Here is a 19,000-nt window from a genome sequence, read left to right as displayed (position 1 = left end):
CTAATTAATTTCAATCCTTTAAACAAAAATAACCTTGTTCAGCATATTCCTTTGTTATGTATTATTAACACTTTAAACTAAATAAATGTTAATAGTTTTGTTGCTTAAACAATTGTTAGTATAGTAGTAGCATTTAATTTTGAGGAGAAACTGATCCTAGAGTTGTCAGGCTTTGATTGGCTCCCATTCTGATATTGTGTGGAGTTCTTTACCCTTTTTATTGCCCAAAAGAATCAGATTCCTAACAATGGTGGAAGCACATTCAGCCTTTCTTTGTTCCAGTTCTCACTGTAGTCAAATAACATTCTTTCACATAATTAAAAGGTGTATAACTGGATGTTTGTTTGCTCATTTCCTGAAAACTAAGATATGCTTAGCCTCTTTCATATCAGAAAACACCATATCTGGGCTATTGCATAGCTGGGTTATTTACCTGAAGCTGTAGTTACCCTCCTTCAGATCAGTGACAAAAGTGAGTGAAATTAGCAAAGAATGCAAAGTTTCATTTGCTAGTTGTTCAATTAATTTCCTTAAATCAGCATTGTGAAAATATTTTTAAATATCTCGCACATGCTTGCTTTCACCTTCACATGCTAGAAAAGTACTGTAATGGTGTATAAACAGAAATATGGAAGAAAAGCAAAGAAAATTATGGCTAAACAAAGAATAAAATTGTGAGAGCTTTCAACTTTATCCACCCTCTCATTACATAAGGACATTAACACTTGAGTGTACCTTTTCTGGAAATCTTAATTTTTCTTATATATGCATTTCAAAGTAACAATATTGAACTGAAAAAATTGAAAAGGGGAAAAAAAAGAGTTTAAATAATAAAAACATCTCAGGAGGAAATCCAATATTTAGAATTGCACATTGAGGAATCTGTGTAAAACATGTAAATTCAGAGTGCCAGACAACACTCATTTGTGAGTTTTGAAATCAAAATACTGTGTGCATAATGCTTCTATCAGCAGTCAAGAACAGTAAATAAGATTAATTTTTACTGACTGGTTCAAATGACAGCGAAGTTTGTTAATATATCTGACTGGTGTGTATGTGTATATAGATACATTTTAAAAGCTCTTGTTTTATGCTCTTACTATGCTTAGGTTCTGTCCACAGAGTTTTAAAATTTTGTGTATACTTTGCAGCATTCATCTATTTAAGTCTTCACTCCCAATGAGTTAACTGAAAGAAGATCCTTTCAACACTGGAATGTTTTCCCCTATTCCTTTGCATCACTATTGTCCTTGTTTGTTATAAAATAAAGGATTGGTGGGTTTTGTTTTCTAGTTCTTCTACTCTCTAATCATACTTAAAGTACCCAGCATTCTTTAAAAAAATATTGCTGGCTTTACTGTGGAAGAAAACAGTCCCCTGGCTACTTCTGTGAAAGAAACAGATTTAACATATTAATTTTTCTTTTCAACTTACTTGTAGAGGAAAGTGTATATCTTAAGTGGAATAACTATTTATGTCTGCTTTACTTTCTTCCAAACAAACAATGTTTCTAAATCCTTTGGCAGCAAACCTGCTTAAGGTAATGAATTCAAAACAATCCATATCTCAGAGAATTCATTTTAAATAGATACAAACCCGGTTTTATTTTTTACTGATCGATAAGTTTTCAAAAATAGCTTACATAAGCTGTAAAGTTAGTGGATTAACAGAATGTTCTACTTGTAAGGGGAAGTGGATTACCTTTGTTGGGAGTCTGTCAGTGTGCCTTTACCTGATACTGCACTTTCCATTGTATTTTCTATCCAGCAATAATTCCATATGGTGTTCTCTTGCATTATTTTTCATGCTTACTGTTACAGTGTCCTTCCACATGCTGTGAATGCCTGGTAAAAGTAAGGATTGCTTTCAAAGCTAGTGACTTTTTTTCCTGAAACATCTTGCTGTCCTAGTACACAATTCCTCAGCAGCATTTATTTACTTACTTGCAGTTACAAAGTTCATGTAAATGCCAAGATAGTTTCAGAAGTAAAATGCCAAAATAATTATTTGGTTTGTACAGCATAAGCAGGCACAGGAGAGTTCACCATGAGCCATTTCAGAGCCCAAACCTGCTTCTATTTAAATCAGGAACTGATTCTGTATGTCTTTCAGTAGGATACAGTAAAATACATGCCAGAATAATTTTTCATTTAAACTATCTATTTAAATGAGGTAATAAAATTTAAATGCCCAGGCTCTTCTACACTAACATATCTTATGCCAAGCTTTAGGTATTGTATCAGGAAGCTTTTTGTAATAATTATTTAAAAATTAGATATCCATGTTTCTGCTTAATAATCTAATATGTGACTCTCTAGAATATGATGCTTAAAAATGTGTTACAAAATGACAATACTGGAAACAACAATAACTTGAACTTGTCCTGTTTTCTGCTACAGTTTTTAAGAACTGTACTTTCCTCCTTTGAATCCCAACACCACTCCCCCAAATACTTATTTTTAATCCCTTCATAAACTGAAGCAGGCTATGTTCCAAAGCCAAGAACGGATCCTTTACTCTATGCTTGCATATTTCATTATGTTGCATAAATAATGCAAGTAAATCTGAAAGACACAAAAGCCACATGGCCACAGGTTGGCAGAACAAAGAAGCAGATACAAGAGATTGGGCTTCAGTGCTTGAAGGTGTAAAAGCAGAGTTAGGTTTAGTACTAGACAAAAGTCTACACAATTCCATTGGAAAACTTAGTTACTACAAAAGAAGAGGAACTGAATCAGCTTGCCAGTGTTGTTGCACTGAATAGAAAAATTGTTACCACCCCCTTTCCCCATTTCTGGTGTATGAAAGTATTCAGGATATTTAAGGGAAAAGAAGATAGAGAAAATGGGTTCTAATTTGTCTTTGTTCATTCTTGTGACTTTTCTCACTCCTACCAATTCTATTTTTTGGTTTTTAGTAAGAGAGCAGGGTAGCTGTCCAGATGTCCTCTTAAATTGGAAAAAAGATAAGACTCAGATTTCTCTAAAACAGAAGAGAAATGGGCTTATATCTAAACAGGTTGATACTACAATTCCTTGTTTCTTTTTGCATGGGTTTTAGTTAACATGGATTATTCAGAAAGATAGTAGGGTGACAGGAAGGCAGGCTTGTGGCAGGTGAGTTTGTGCATGCTCCTGTCTATTCATCCTTCATTTGTTAAGCAAACTGGACAACCTAAGTAAGAAGAATACTCCAAAACCAAGGTATTTTCCTTAATGCTTCATGCCATGAGCAGCGGGTTTTTTCTGTGTGATATTTTCGTTGACATTATACAAAATAAGCCAGGCCTTTTTCAACTCTAGCAAAAGTACACCTTTTATGAAGTTTCAGTCAAGTCACACATGTATATTTGTATGACTGATTGATTTTGTTGAGATCGACACCTAGAATTTAATATTATTACATACATATTATTACATAGAAGCATTTTTCTGCTGATCCTCAAATTTGGCATTGAGTTACTATTTTGACCATGAAAGAATCCTGGAGAATTATTTTTATTGGCTTTTCTTAAATCATATACAAGGTATGACTGGATTGTTTATTATGTACAATTTAAGCATAGTAAAGACAAGTCATTAGTTCTTAGGTTACCTACTGCGATTAAATATTTATAAAGAAAAATAACACCTTCCAATATTCTGCAAATCTGTGTCTTTTCCCTCTTGTCATCAATTGTGTAGCTTTCCTAAGAGATTAAAGAAAGGGGCAATGCTTTTATTGGTGCTGGGGGGCAGGGGGAAAGCAGCACTTAATTTTTTTCTCTTGGTTATCTCACTGTGGTTCTGATGAACTAGGTAAGTCTCAAACAGTAGGTTTACAGGTCACTTCATAGAGTCAATGCCCTGGCATTTTATGGCCTCCTAATGAGCCGTTAAACTGGAGCTGAGGTAATTAAATACGGTACTCTGGGACAGTGAACGCGGTACTGACTGCAGCTCTCTGATTTTAGGTTCCTCAGAAGACGATGAGGTCATTCAAGAAGGTCTCCTCAGGCTCAGGTCAGTCTTCTCTCCAGCGTCTTACGTGGCTGACTGTGTATCTGTAAAACTGAGGTGCTTCAGCACTTCTGTCCTGCTGACTCTCATGAACTAACCACTGGGTGGGATGGGAAAGAACCGCTAATTATGTCCATAGGCTTCAGAGTTCTTGTTGGATGCAGTCTTGAGTGTTCGGCTTCTGTAAGAAAAATAAACAATTACATAAGGAATTTTATTTACAATAACCCCATGTCACATACCTGTCGCAAATGGTGGGAGCCCACGGGTTGGTATGAGCGCTGCGGGACCGCCACCGCGGCAGGCGCGCCGGTGGGCGCACACACCTCAATCATGGACTAAAATTTAAACCCGTTCTTTCCGTGCCGCTGCCACACTAGCGCCACGCAGCTCCTCCGATTGCGACGCCTCAGCAGTGCCGTCTGTCCAGCCCCTCTACTCGCCCGTCCGGCCCCTTTGCCCGCCCGTCCATCCCCCTGCCCGTCCATCCTCCTGCCCGTCTGTCCGTCCCCCTGCCTGCCCGTCCGTCCGTCCATCCTCCTGCCCGTCTGTCCGTCCGTCCCCCTGCCCGGGCGCCCTCCGTGCCCGCCGGGGCGGCGCATGCGCGGGCCGGGGCGCGCAGCTCCCCGCGGAGCGGCGCTGCGCCCCCGAGGGAAGGACGCGCGTCCTGGGGACACCGCGATCCCGCACCGCGCTCCTGCAGCGGTGGGCGGCCTGGGGCGGGCGATGGCAGGCGCCGGGGGTTGTCTGTGTGCTGGGGCGGGAGGAGCTGTCCGTGTCACCGCAGGCCAGAGCGCTGGGCACTTGCCCGTCGGGGAGGATGACGCGCGCAAAAGCCGCGCTGTCCCGCCTGAGGGGACGGGCTGGAGCGAAAGCGCCCGAGGCGCGGACCCGTCCGCTCATCGTCCTGCGTCTGCCGAGCGGGCGGCGAAGCGGTGACACTGGGCCGTGTGGCCGGTCCCTCCGCGGTGGCCCGTGTTCCCTGCGGGGCGTCAGCCCTGTCAGACGGTCTCCCGCGACGACTTCAGAGCCTCCTTAAATCCCCCGGGGAAGCGGCCGCTATCAGTTGCAAATCCGCAGCTGGGAGACGGTTAATGTACGTGAGACCACATCCTGCACCCGAACTCTCTGAGGGAGCGCCTCCCGCGTCCTCCCGCCCGCGGATCCCACGCGGGATCACAGTCATAGGCAGTACTGTCAGGAGTTCCCCGCAAACCGCCGGCACGCCCGGCAGAGATGCACGGACGGCAGGGCGGGCCCGCGCCGCACCCACGGCCGCCGCTTCTCGTTCCAACAGAACGTGTTCGCAAAGCTCCTGCTTGAAACCGCGCTCCTACCCCAGTTCGAGTAGCGGCGCTTGCGAACCTCGGCCGGCGCTGCCCTGTCCCCATGAGGGAGCAGGGTCGGGCTCCGGGCATCCGGGAGCGCCCGCCTTGGGTGTGACGGCTGAGGAGCGCCGGGGAAGCTAAAAAAGCCGAGCTGCTGCGGCGGCCGGGACCGAGGGGAGAGAGGCGCTTTCTGAGCCCTGAAACTGCATTTCCCGAAAAGAGCCGCGGTTCGGGACGGCCGCGGTGCGAAGGCGCCTCCATAAAGCCTCTAACTTCATATCCGCAGGCGCACGTCGGGCAAATCCCGTCCCTGCTCGATCCGAGCCGTGGCACCGCGCAGTTCGGCCGGCGCTGTGTTGTTTAAAAAAAAAAAAAAAAAAACAAAAACTACAAATTGCATATTTTCTACTATTAATGCTCGCGTTTTAAAGGGAGGGGAATGAGCCCGACCAGGGGAACTGGCGGTGTCCCGAGCGCGTCCGACCCTGCTCTTCCAAAGGCGCGGGAAGGCACCCCGCCACGTCCCCGCCGGGAAGGAGCCGCATTTTCGGGGGAGTGTTAAACAAAAGCCCGGGGGCAAAGCCCGGCTTTAGGGCAGGGTTGGGGGGACAGACCCGCCGCCTCTCGGGCCCTGACGGAGCGCGGCCGCCGGACGCCCGAGCCTCCGCTGCCCGGCGGGCGCCCGACTCCCGCCCTGCCCGGCGGAGGCGCAGCGGTGGAAGCGGCCTCGACTCCCCGGGAGCGGGCCCGGCGGCCACCCCCGACCTCCGCCCGGGCGCTGCGCGGCGGCGGAAAGGGAAAGCGGCTTTGGCGCCCAAAACGTAGGTGAGAGGGTTTTGGCGGGAACAGCTCCGCACCGGCACAGCCTCCCGGCCGTAGCGGCGGCGGGAAAGGCCCCCCTCCGGCCGCACATCTAGGAAGAGCCGGTGTCGGCGGAGACCGTGCAGATAAAAACACGACGGGCATCTCCTTCGGTTGGCCATCGGCGGGGCGGCGCCGAGCAGCCCAGCGCGGCAGCGGAGCGGAGAGGGGGGGCAGGGGCGCCGCGGCGCCGCGCCTGCCCCTCCTGCCCGCCCGCCCGTCGGCGAGCAGCGCTGGCTGTGCTTTGAAATGGGAATGGGAGCAGCACCCCGAGCTCTGCTTTCAAGTGTAAAACACGCGTTTTGTTTCAAATGCACGAATGCGCGCGGCTCCGTCGTTTGTTTGGATTTTTGTGGGTTTTTTCCTTGTTTTCTTTTGGGGTTTTTTTCACTTTTTTTTCCTTTTTTTAATTTTTTGAGATGGGGTCTTTTCTGAGAAGGCGAGTAGTATTTTCGGGGAGGGGGTTGTGCGGTTTTTGCCTTGTTTTGGTTTTGTTTAGGGGACTAGAAGAAACCAAAGTTAGGACTTTAAAAGCCTTAGGAAGGTGACAAATAGGAAATCCAACACCACTGGTTTTGGTTACATAGTTTCAGGCGACGTCTTGCTGTGCATGTAGAAAGACAATGATTCCAGCTTCCTATAATTGTCTTTTCCAAAATTAGCATCTGTTTAGCGAAATGTAAATGGATTAAAAAAGTAAACTATTACTATGAAACTATTTTTTTCCACGAACTGGCCTGTTTCGTAGGGTTTTCTTACCTCTTCCCCCCTCCTTTCAGAATGAATTTTGGAAGGGTGTTGGTTGGGGTTCCTTTTATTTCTTTTTAAATTTTTTTTTTCTTTTACCCGGAGAGTTCCCAGCTGGCAACAGCTCTCTACCTTCCACAAAACTTGAAAGGCTGATGTCCCTTGCAGGAAATGAATGAGTCGATAACATCTGACACCAGTGACCAGTCCAGTGACCCCAACCTTAATTCCACTAATACTGGAGGCCTGAAAATCTCCGTAAAGACACATTGCAAATCCCACCCCCCTCCATTTTACAAAATCTGCACTTATTTTGCAACCTAAGAAAAACTTTGCAACCAATATATTTACATTCATTTATTTACGTGGTTTTGTAGTCGTTCATTTATTCATCGAAGAATATAGTGTGAATTTTCTTTTCACAGAAATTTGCTAACAAGACATTTTGTCCATTTAATGAACTCAATCAACTCGTTTGTGTCTTTTTAACCAATATTCTAGCCTCTAAGGAAATTTTTTTTTAATTCCGAATACCGGTAAATTAAATCGATCTTTTAAAATAAAGACTTTAAAAACTTAATTAAACCGGTATTTTCTTTCTTTTCGGGGGCAGAGGGAACTTGTATTTTATTAATGTGACATTCTACCACATTGTAGATATGTAGTCTTGGGCAGTTCAAGTCAGAGGTGTAAGGATTGTTTTCTTCCGGTAACCTTAATTTCTTGTTCATAACTGAGGTTTCGCGTTTATTAAAATCGCGTACATGTATTATATATTAGATATCGTCCGGGTCATAAGATCCAAGCATATAAAATAACTGGCGATTTAATATTGCAAAATAATCGCTGTTGTAAGGGGGAACAGGAGGTTATGAGCCAAAAGCAGTGGTATGTAGCAGGAATGCGTAAGGCAGGTCAGTGTAGGAAGTCGACCTGACTGTTGAAATAACCTATAGGAAATTTACGGTTGAAGACTGCAAAGGAATTTCAGGATTTAAAGCTTCTGCTCCACTTGTCAGGGTGCTTGTATTTGTACACTCTTGCCCACCCTCGCCTCTTTCTTGCAAACGATCACACGGAGCCTCCACCTTGGTGTTTCACACAGAAATGAGGCGCTAGCAGGGGAATTGACGCTTTCCTGAAAGGCAACAAAAGGAGTAAACAGGCCCATGGGGGCAAAGGCGTTCCCCTTAATTGGGCAGACTGATCGACGCCACTTCCCAAACAACAGCAAGTGCTTTGCAAATGCATAAGCCCCTTGCATTCAGGTTCTGCACGGATCAGTTTGTTGCCTTGGCTTTTGTTTGTGTGTCCTTGGGATAAGAGAGGATGCTGGGGGAGGGAGGGGAGAGGTTAAAAAGAAAGTCGGAGTCCTGGTTTTTACAAGGTATGGGCAACGTTTTAAGCACATATGTATATGTACATATATATGCATGTATCTATATGTATAAATACCGCATGGAAAGACAGGTTAATGCGAGTAGGTGGTGATGAGGACAGAATACTTTAATCTGTAACTTTACACTAAATGAGATGGGCAGGTGGAAGAATAAAACTAATTCCCCCCTGTTTGTTTTTCACGTTTCTAAAATATTATTTTAAAAGCGTTTGGCTGTGCGTAGCGCAGCAGGAAGGGCAGGGCCATAGCTGTGTACCTGCGAGCGCGGAAGGGGAGTTCCTTTGCAAAGGGGCTGTTACCAAGCCCGTTACACATCACGCATTTCTTCTCCGAATTGGATCCCCCCTCCCGCTGGCAGTGAAGACTTAAAACAGCAGTCCCCGGTCACCGTTATTTCTCCCCTCTTTGTCCTCTTCCCCCGAGGCTTTTTTTTTTTTTTTCCGCCCTCTTCTCCAGTAAATCCCTCTCTCTGTCAGTCCTCTCCCAACTGCTGATTGAGGTTCACTCCAATTCTCGGCTTGAAAACTGGGCTCTTATTTAGGAAGTCATTAATCACATCCCCTCCCCCGGAAAGAGATGGCGGAGAAACCTGTGAAGTACAATTCCTCGCCCCATCCCCCCTCCAGAAATGTTGTGAAACGCTAGATCTCCGCACATTCTGGGGCATATTAAGGTGATACCGCGTTTCCGGCGCGCTTCTAATTTGAATGCGAAATTAGTCACGATCCAGTTGCGCATCTGCCCGCGTTGTGCGCACAGGGTGCCACAGATGCCTGCGGGCGCTCGCCGTGCGTGTCTGCACACGCGTGTGTCCCCTGTCCGTGTCTGCACACGCGTGTGATCCCGGTCCCTGTCTGCACACACGTGTGTCCCTGTTCCATGTCATCACACACGTGTGTCCCCCGTCCGTGTCTGCACACACGCGTGTCTGTCCCCACTGTATGTCTGCACACACGTGTGTCCCCTGTCCGTGTCTGCACACACGTGTGTCCCTGTTCTGTGTGTGCACACACGTGTGTCCCCCATCCGTGTCTGCACACACGTGTGTCCCTGTTCTGTGTGTGCACACACGTGTGTCCCCCATCCGTGTCTGCACACACGTGTGTCCCTGTTCTGTGTGTGCACACACGTGTGTCCCCCATCCGTGTCTGCACACACGTGTGTCCCTGTTCTGTGTGTGCACACACGTGTGTCCCCCATCCGTGTCTGCACACACGTGTGTCCCTGTTCTGTGTGTGCACACACGTGTGTCCCCCGTCCATGTGTGCACACACGCGTGTCCCCGTCCGGGAGCATCTCGCCTCCGCGTGCGTGCGCGGATCCCGCCTGCGGTGGGCACAGATACCCCATAATCTCCTCCGCACGGCCGCCCCTGCGTGCAGCTGTTGTTCACTGGGCTGTATCTAGAAACACACGGATCTTCCTACGGATTTCTGCACGCACGGGAGGGCAGAAACCCCAGAATAATACGTCATCTCGATTTCCCGTAAAGAAGCGTGCAGATTAGCTGTCCGAAAAGGAAGGGGAGAAAAAAAAAAAAAAAAAAGCGCCGCGTTGGAAATTTCTTGTTCATTCATAAATTATTTTGGTGTGTCAGGCTACTTGAAATGGCGATTGGCTGCTCCTGCCTGCTGCCAACCCCTTAAGGATCCGATGCGAAATTAGTAGCAAGAAAGCATGTAATTGACCGAGTCACGTGTGCGCAGGGGGCCAGAAACGGAGCGAGAGAGCCGGGGAAAAATCAAAAGAGGGAAAGCACATTAGACCATGCGAGCTAAATTTGCGATCGTTCAAAATCAGGATGTTAGATTAATGCAGAAGACCACTTCGATCCACAGGGAAAGTTTTCATCTCACGAGTTTGGAGCAGAGGGCCCGTGGGGCAACATGGCCGAAGGTTAATTTTCTTTTTCTATTGTTTTACTATGATTTTCGCTCGCTCGCTCTCTCCCCCTCTCCCCCCCTCCCCCCACCCTTTTTTAACCCAACTATGCATTACCCTTTTTTAGCAGCTCGCGCAAGGGGGCTTTCTCCAAACCCATTGTTACCCAGCTCAGAAACTGTTCCGTACCGCCCACACCGATTCACAACTTGAAAAGCTTTCAGGGGGCTATTGTTTGAATTGTTCCTGTTTGATTAAGCACAGTTGCAGTGGTGGGATGAGAAAACGGCCGTACACCTGTCCCAACTTTAATCGAAAGTTTATTCCAAGGAGGGATGGATACACGGTGGAAAATAGTGGTTTCGGCGCTGCATGTGCAATAACCAGTTGTGCAATCTGCCCAATTTTGCTCATTCTCTCTCCTCCACCCCTCCTCGGCCGGCCTCCCCCCTCGCCCCCCCGGTCCTGCGCCTTGCGAGGAGAGACTAATTGGGCAGAGAATTTCTCTTGAGAAATGGGATCGGTCTTAAACCAGCAATATTCAAGTAAAGTATCGCGTTCCGTGCTGTAATGTGGCTGAAAGATGGAGTTAAATGGAAAAATACACGTATGTACAGAAACGTGGGCTGCCCTGGGCTCAGAGAGAGGGAGAGCCTCCGTGCGCAGTGTTTCCTCTCTGTAACCTCCGGTGATTTAATTTTTTTACGTATTTTGGGGGAAAGGTTGTTTATTTTAGGATTTAGGAAAAATACGCACTTTTCACCGTTTGCTTTTTTGATTTTGTTTTGTTCGCCCCCCTTTTTTTTAATTTTTTTTTTTTTTAAACCCCGTTCCGTTTGTAGTAACTCCTTTATACAGCGGCAAAAGGATGTTACCAGAATTTAACTCTTTGCTTTGCATCTTGTCCCTCTCTTCCTTCTTTTTCTCCCCCCTTCCCCCCCACACCCCCACACCCCCCGCCTTTCCCTCTACCTCAGCAGGGGCGAGTAAAGGTGGAGACGAACCCGGGAAGTTGCCGGAGCAGGAAGAAGAAGAGGAATCCCAGGTTTTGCACGGAACCGGCCATTGCAAATGGTTCAATGTGAGAATGGGATTCGGGTTCATCTCCATGAGCAACCGAGAGGGAAGCCCCTTGGAGTCTCCAGTTGATGTCTTTGTACACCAAGTAAGACCCGTTTTTGTCTTCCATCTCAGCCTGCCACATTTGGTTGAGCTCAGTGGGGCTCCGGTTTTATGTGAAGAGAAGTAACCTATTTTTTCTAGGTATTTAAGTACATCTGTAGTTAAAGAGTTGCCTTAGGTAGTGGTTTTGTTGGCAGTGTACAATTTGAGTAAATAAGGTCGTTAGATTGTGCTTGGTCTCTGTGGCTGGTGATTTGTGCAAGGGTATAATGTTTCTTCGTATCTTCCTCCTTGGCTGGAAAAGTCTCCTGTGGTTTTTATTTATTTTCAAATGTCACACTTTTTAACAAGGTTTATCATTTGTCACCAGACTGATCAGGAGCAGATATGCCTTTCCTTGGAAACTGTTTAAAATTAAGCTGGGAAAAGGATAAATAAATGTCGGGTTTCATTCAGATAACATTTGAGTACAGTTTTAAACGGTTTACTTGTAAACCTCGAATTACTTTTTAAAAGCTCATCTGAGATTAGTTAGTGAAATTAAGACATAATTATAGTGTTATTTTGCAGTAATTCAGACCTGAGAGTGTCCCTGTGGTGATACTCTGAAGCGTGTATGTGGTTTGGTTGGTTGATTTTTAATTATTCCTTTCTAGGGAATAAAAAAAGGAATAACTATTAAGTATTCAGACCAAAAGCAGTGTCTCTGTAAGGCTGTTGGGTAGACAAGGGGTGTATGGTCCATGGTTTTAATTTTAAGCAGCATGGTTGGTTTCGTGTTTTGAATGTGGAAACTGGTATGAATGCCTTCATGTTAAACGAGTTACAGATGCAAAATAGGTATGAAATAATAAGGGAACTCTTTTTGAGACCTGTACTGAGGTTTGTGAAGAAGACCTTCCCTGGTCCTTCTGTAAGTCTCCAGTTGCAACAATGCTATTTTGAATTTCACCCATCTCCTCTGTGATCAGGGAAGAGCAGAGAGCTCTCAGGTAAAGAGACCATTTTGGGGTTGGCTAGGGCCATGTTAGGGAGGCAAAAGGCATCTTTTTACACTCTTTACGTGGCTGTCTGCTTGCTATGACGTCTGCAATGACGGTGAAGGGGCTGTTCCATGGTTATAGAGTGACTCCCTTTTAATTGTGCTTTTGGTGGCCCGGCTTTATTCTGCAGTAACTTTATCAGGCTTTTTTAAATCATACACCTTTGATTAGGTTAGTGAAAAGGTGGCTGAAGCTTCTGCAGAAAGTGCTGCTGTGGCCGGTTGCCTCGCAGTGCAGGGTGGGGTGGATTTCTGTCCTGGTGCCTTACACACACGAGCCCTTGCACCCAAGGGTCTGCACTCCACTACAGCTGCTTGCATTTGAAATTATGCACAAAGCATAGAATCCAGTAGTGAACTCACTAAATTCCTACACTTCCTGCTTTGTACTGGCATATAAGCTGCCCCCTCTTTGCTGCTGCTTTTTCTCTTCAGAACTGAATGAATGAAACACTTATCAAAGAAGGAGCAGTCTTCCTCCTTTTCCCCTCTTCTTCCCTTCTTTGTATATTAAGTCACGAAGTTGCTCTGTGCAGTTCTATAAATTTACTTTAAAGATAAAACTCCCTCTTTCTTAATGTAATTTTGTTTTAATATATGTAATTTTTTTGCTTCTTGAATAGTAGAAGACAAATATTTAAAACATAGCAGTGCTGTTAATAAAAAACACATTTGGAAACAAAGATATTCTTAGAGCTATGGAAATAGAGAAGTATTGAACTGCATGATAACCTGATACATTTAAGTAATACTAGACAAGGTTTTCGGTTTCATAATGGAAAGTAGTCATAGAAAATAATAAAGTAGTAGTAAATTTGAAGGTCTCTATTGAGTTGTGTTCCCTAAAGGAAGGGAAGAGAAGGAAATGTTAGACAAGTTTGTTTATTACAGTTTAATAATCTACAACTTATCCGTACCCTTGGGTTTCTAAGACAATCACAGTGTAAAATGCAGTGAAAAATACCATGTTTCATTGCATGTTAACTGTGTGCCTCTGTCATTTTGAGTTTACTTAGAGATATGTCTTACTGAGTGAAGTTATTATTAGTATTTTGCAATGAATTGCTCTTGCAGCAAAGAAAGTGTGGTTCACATCATTTTCATTCTGATGAAATCTAAGGTGTATATATATAAACTTCATGGTGACATGAATCTTGTTTCCATCAGTTTTCTGTGTAATGTAACAGGGAGGACTACTATCTGTTGTGTTTCAGAGAACATTTTAGAGAACTGATATTGCTGCATAGAATGCTTTGTTAGCTAACTAGCTGACCAGTTCTAGCAGTAGCATCCAGAGCATAAAAATGTCTTTAATTCTGTAATGTTATTTAATGCTCCTGCTTGTACAACAGTCTGTTGCCTGAGCAGTGGTTGGACCCTATTCCTCTTAGTTTCTTTAATTAGAAAAAAATTTGTCATGTCAAGGGTCCTTTTCAAGGCAAAGATGTTAGTTTATTAATCTCTTGAAACAAAACCCTACTGTTCAAAACTGCTTTGAAAACACTTCACCATTTAAGTGTGTGCAGGTAGTGTTGCGTGCATTCATTTGCTCTTTCTGCAGTGTTTGTAGCTAATAGCATAATTTTATAGAATTAAGCAGTGTGAGCAAGGGAGAGAAGCTTCTAGTTTACTTAGTTTAAGTCCTGTCAAAACTAGCTTGAACCCAACAAAAGTATTTTTACTTTCTTATCTTACCTTTTTTTGGTGAGGTTATGCCCAGTTTCTGAGATCTTGCTATGAGCAAAAACTTACAATATGTCAAGTCAAAATTCCTGTAATAGTTTAAGCTCATTATACCTAGACTTTTGAGCTTGCAATAAATAATTTTGCTTTCGTCTTGGAGTTCCCCCTTAGCTATGTGTGGATTATAGTCACATTTTTCTAAAGTCACTGCTTTGCTAATTGTATATATTGATATATTTTTAGAGGACCATGCTTTTGTTTGGACTTCTCTTCCCCCTCACCCAATGAAAGTCCTATTCACGAAACAGCTGCAGTATTGAGTTTTTAACCCTGCCTTTTAAGTCCTTCCTTTGGTGTTAATCATTTCGATTGATCTCCTCTGAACTACCTTCAGACTGTTGTTACCCCTCTGGTAATGAAGTACCTAGAGCTGGATGCATTATTTAAGGTAGAAACACGTCAGCCATTATATATGTGCATCTGTGTGTCTGCAGTGTAATTTGGTACACTTACACACATCCAGTCTTTCCTTTTTTAGCTCTATTCTGATGCAGCTTATATATTTAAGTCTTGTGTTTGAGTCATTCAGGGTCATATAAAAATTATGAGCCCTAAAAACAATTCAATTTGATTTTTTGAACAGAAGCCATGCTCAGTGCAGCAATGTGCCAAGTCAATTCTGTTTCTTCTGAAAAAAAAATTGAAGAGTAGCAATGATAGTCCTTTGTAACCTTTTCAAATCCAAGGACTCTGCACCTTACTGAGTTTGGCTCAATATTATCATATGCTCTCTGTAAGTTACCATGGAATGAATCATACAGCTTGTTTCTCTTTTGTGATGTGAATTCTAGACCTAGTTATGTGTGAGTGGCTCTTACTAAATTTTAGAAGAAGTTCTGTTTGTCAAAGGGTAAAGCAGACTGGAGAGGTGAAATGAGGGAAACCTTTTGTGGTGCACATGAATAAAGGTCTTCAGTGCAAAGAACTCAGAAGAGCTGAAGTTCTCATAGAATCAGAAGAGGATAATGTTTGTTACATTTATTTTTTGCACATTCAAAATTAGACAACTTAAATATATACTACTTTTGGATGCAGGCAGTAAGGCAAAAATGCTGTACACACAAGTCCTTTTTCCTTTGCTTAGTGTGGAGCACAGATGTTAAAGATGATCGTGATCTGTAGGGTGCTGAATGTAAACAGATGCAATTAAATTCATGTTTGTGAGTATTGAGGGTTAAGAATTTATGTCTGTTTCTCAATAATGGAATGGATTGTTCAGTTTAGATGGAGTTTGTTGGGACCTTGCTCTGTAGTCCAAAATTCTTACCACAATAAGGGATTGATACAATATTTCTGAACTGGGACCTTAAACACAATCATTCTTTGGGATCCTCTTTTATGAGATGAGGAGAGGAAGGAAGGGAGGAGCAGCATGTAGGAGCTGGTGTATTTTGTCTTCTCATTAAAAGGAACATAGTTGGCTTGAGATTTTTCACTTTCATCTGAACTTTCTTACTGTTACTGCAAAATTTGATTAAAATGGAAAACACCCTTTTTTCTTGCATTGAATCCTTTTATACTGTACTATCATTTGTGTATTATAAAGATTGCTCTTACTGTTTCAAGTACCTATAACAAGGAGGAAAAATTATTGAGACCATTTTGATTGTAAACAGAAGAATAAATGGAAAATGAGACATATAAGCAGCATCTGAACAGTCTTTTCCCTTAATGAGACCAACTATCCTTTTCAAGGATGAATCAGATGCCTGTTCCTTTAATTCCTAGTTTTTAGGCACAGTTGAACTACTTTTTCTATGGCAGAGTAGGGCATGACATTATACACTCAATGCTGACTTTCTTATATTGTGAGCTCACGTGACCCTGTGCTTTTTCAAGGATGCATTCATTCTTTCATCTAGCATACCTTTTTCATTTTTGTTTTATTGGGAGCCTTTAAAAACTACTTAATTGCTCAGGATAACTGGAAGTCCTGGGCAAGCAACTGGAAGTCCTGGGATCAGTATTTCATTGCTCCTTATGTTTAATATGACTGTTGGGTCATAGGTGTGCCTGTTTGGAGTATAGAAGTCCCCAGGCAGAATGTGCTTTTACAGACTTCTCGTCTTTGACTTCTGCTGGGGACCAGGCAAGCCCAGTCCTAATCAAAACAAAAGTGGCTAGCAGGATTTAGGGAGGAAGGCTGAGGAAGGAAGTGTGTCTGCAGTGAGCGTGTGTGGGGAAGATCCGGCAGGGATCAGCCACGGGTGTCCAAGTCTGCTCAGCAGCCTCTGCACTGAGTGCAGTGTCCCAATGGGATGGAGCTGCCAGAGACCCAGAGCCAGGCTTTGGCACTCACCAGCTGGGCTGCAGCGTGCAGAGAAATGATGGGGACCACTGATTGTGCTGTGGAGTGCTACAGCAGTTTGGGGTTTTTCTTTTTTAAATTTTGAAAAATTTGTTTTGGCTACTAATTATTGTATGAGTTAGCATGGTGTATGGACACATAGATGGCAAAATACTTCACTGACAGCTTGATGGTTTAAGATGGTTGGCTGAAGAAACTTGTAATTTGCTTAGTTGAGTTATGGACCTGCCATCTTCTTAATCTTTCATATTTCATCTATTTACATCTAACCCAAACACTGTAGTAAATTGTTATTAGTAAACTCTTCTTAGTGTTTAAGTGAATGGCAGCACCATTAAACCTAAGTGATGTTGAATCAGATCAGACTTGGCTGAAGAGTTTTAAACCTTTGCTTGTTGACAAGTAGAAATCACAAGTGGCCCAAAGGCAGAGGGTTGCAGTTTTTGTTTTAAGAGGTATTTCCCTCTTTGGCAGAGCAGTAAATGCACCCTTTCCAGAGCAGGCTATCCTCCTTTTCTCCAAGACTGAGGAAGTTGTGCACAGGGGTTGGGATACTGGAAGGAAGAGGATATTTTGTCTGGGGCACAAACATAAGATATCAAAGCAGATGTATGAACCAAAGCTAAAAGGAAATGAATTGTCAAATTGCGAAAAATGTTGTTAATGTTGCTTGTTCTGGTTTGCAACTACATTACCAAGGCACATTTAGAACCATCCAGAGTTTTGTTTCACAAAGTATACTCCCATGTAAATATTGTTTGAGTCATCTTCCTTAAGTAACCCACTGCAGTAAAGGCCTGCCATATTTCCCTACTAATTATCAACAGAAGCAGAATTCGGCCCACCAGTTTCTACAAAGGTGTATAAAAGTGACTATGAAAGTGTCATTTAAGAATGATCCTAGGAACTAGAAACTAGATGGTAAAGACCATTTATGGTGCTTTTTAAAACCAACACAGATAAATAAGGATGTACTGTTTAAATTTTTAATTCCCTGTATGTAGGAGTGCTTTTTTTGCCTTTTAAAAAAACAGCTGAAAGTAACCAGGACTGTTAGAGAGGTATTGTGTGATGCTTGCTCTTTTTAAAGGACAGTTCTTCAGGACAGATTGGGACTGGCTTTTGCCTGATGGATATCACTGGTGAAAGCAGTGAATCCTTAAATTGCTTTTGCATCAGCAGAGTATCACTGAGCACCTCTGCATGGAAGGTGGGGAAGCCTATTCAGTTGAAGAAACTGGTGTCCATGCTTTTCCTCAGTTTAGTCTGGCTGGTTCTGACTTAAAATGGAGGGGGGGTTTAACTCCTTGAGAGATGGCTAAAGGGAATTCCACATCTCACTCCAGAGATGGCTTGGCTGCTCGGGTAGCAGCTGTGGACCTTGCTGCAAGTGTTACAGCCTGCTGTGTTATGGAAAACTGGCACTGAATTTGGTTTTTTCTGAACGTGCAAGGCTGTATCATGCAGCAGGTTCAGCAGCTGCTCTGCAAGCAGCTGAGCAAGGCTTTGCAGTAGCAGTGAGGGGTGAATAGGTGGAGGCTTAAACTCCTACAGCCACCCTTCTCAGTGGGAATTCTATGGAGGTGACTTCTCCATTTGGCAGCAGTGCCACTGCCTCAGTAACTTCCAAGAGCTTTTGCATCACTCCTCATGTTGGACTAGGACAAGTGCTTGTGGGGCTGCATTGCAGACTCAGCTGGGGAAGTGTTCAGGTTTGTCTCTGATTTTTGTATCATTTTTCGTAGCAGAGAATCCCCATGCTCCCCACAAATAAGGGTGGGCAGTGTTGGCACCGTGGAAGGGTGGCCAAGGGTGCAATCCAGCAGCAGCCAGGGTGGAGGTATTGGAGGAAAGAGCTGGAAGCTGCTCTGACAGAAATGTGATGAATGCAACTGCAGTCTCCTGGTGCAAAATAGCAGAGTTCTTGTGTTGCCACCTTCAGCTGGGGATGGAGAGACAATGAAAGTGATAATGACTTCTCAAGGAAAAGGGCATTTGAGGGTATTGGCATGAGAGTACAAGCATCTGAGCTCTCTTTGGAAGTGAAATGTTCCAGGACTCTTGGTGTCACACTTCAGTCTTCCAGTTTCTCTTTTTCTTGTTTAGAGATTACAGTTCAGAGGTGGCACTGAAATATATTGATTGCAGTTTTTTAAAAGCACTATTTATAAGGCAGACAAAAAAAATCAGGGACACTTTGATACATGTAAATAATATGGGGGCTTTTTCTTCTACAGAACTGAAATAAGCATGTTTACAGGGCATATACATAATAATTTGGATAGATCATTTTAGCAGATAGGTGAGGTCTTAGTGAAATTAATTGATAATCTGGAAAGTACAGCTCCTTAATTATTCCATATGTATGAAATTTCAACTTTGAAAATTGAGTACATCAAAGAATTTGAGATTATTTGTCTGAGTTTTTAAAATATTCTATTATCAGTGCAGGAGCCAAGAAAATCATACAGTTTCTATTCCAAAATTCTGATCTGGTGCTAGAATTGCATTTTTTGGAAGGAACAAGGCTGAAAAGCTTGGATTAATTTTCTAGCATCATAAATTAATATT

At 43.6% G+C, this 19,000-nt stretch overlaps 1 protein-coding gene across 4 annotated transcripts in view; it reads left to right on the top strand.

Annotated features, from left to right (window-relative positions):
* The window catches only part of LIN28B (lin-28 RNA binding posttranscriptional regulator B), a 102,473-nt gene that overhangs the window by 6,290 nt on the left and 77,183 nt on the right, over nt 1-19,000 (top strand). For 2 of the 4 annotated variants that reach the window (XM_077176542.1, XM_077176541.1), the window contains exons 2-3: nt 3,953-4,001; nt 11,195-11,379. In XM_077176542.1, coding sequence (XP_077032657.1) covers nt 3,968-4,001; nt 11,195-11,379 — 219 coding nt within the window. In that variant the 5' untranslated portion in view covers nt 3,953-3,967. Of the gene's footprint in view, nt 1-3,952; nt 4,002-11,191; nt 11,380-19,000 lie in introns of all 4 variants that reach the window. The other 2 variants (XM_054630149.2, XM_077176540.1) reach the window with 1 other exon arrangement.

Source organism: Agelaius phoeniceus, chromosome 3 (genome assembly GCF_051311805.1).
Source record: "Agelaius phoeniceus isolate bAgePho1 chromosome 3, bAgePho1.hap1, whole genome shotgun sequence".
In the NCBI taxonomy this organism is placed as follows: domain Eukaryota; kingdom Metazoa; phylum Chordata; class Aves; order Passeriformes; family Icteridae; genus Agelaius; species Agelaius phoeniceus.
This window is presented reverse-complemented; position numbering and strand designations above follow the sequence as displayed.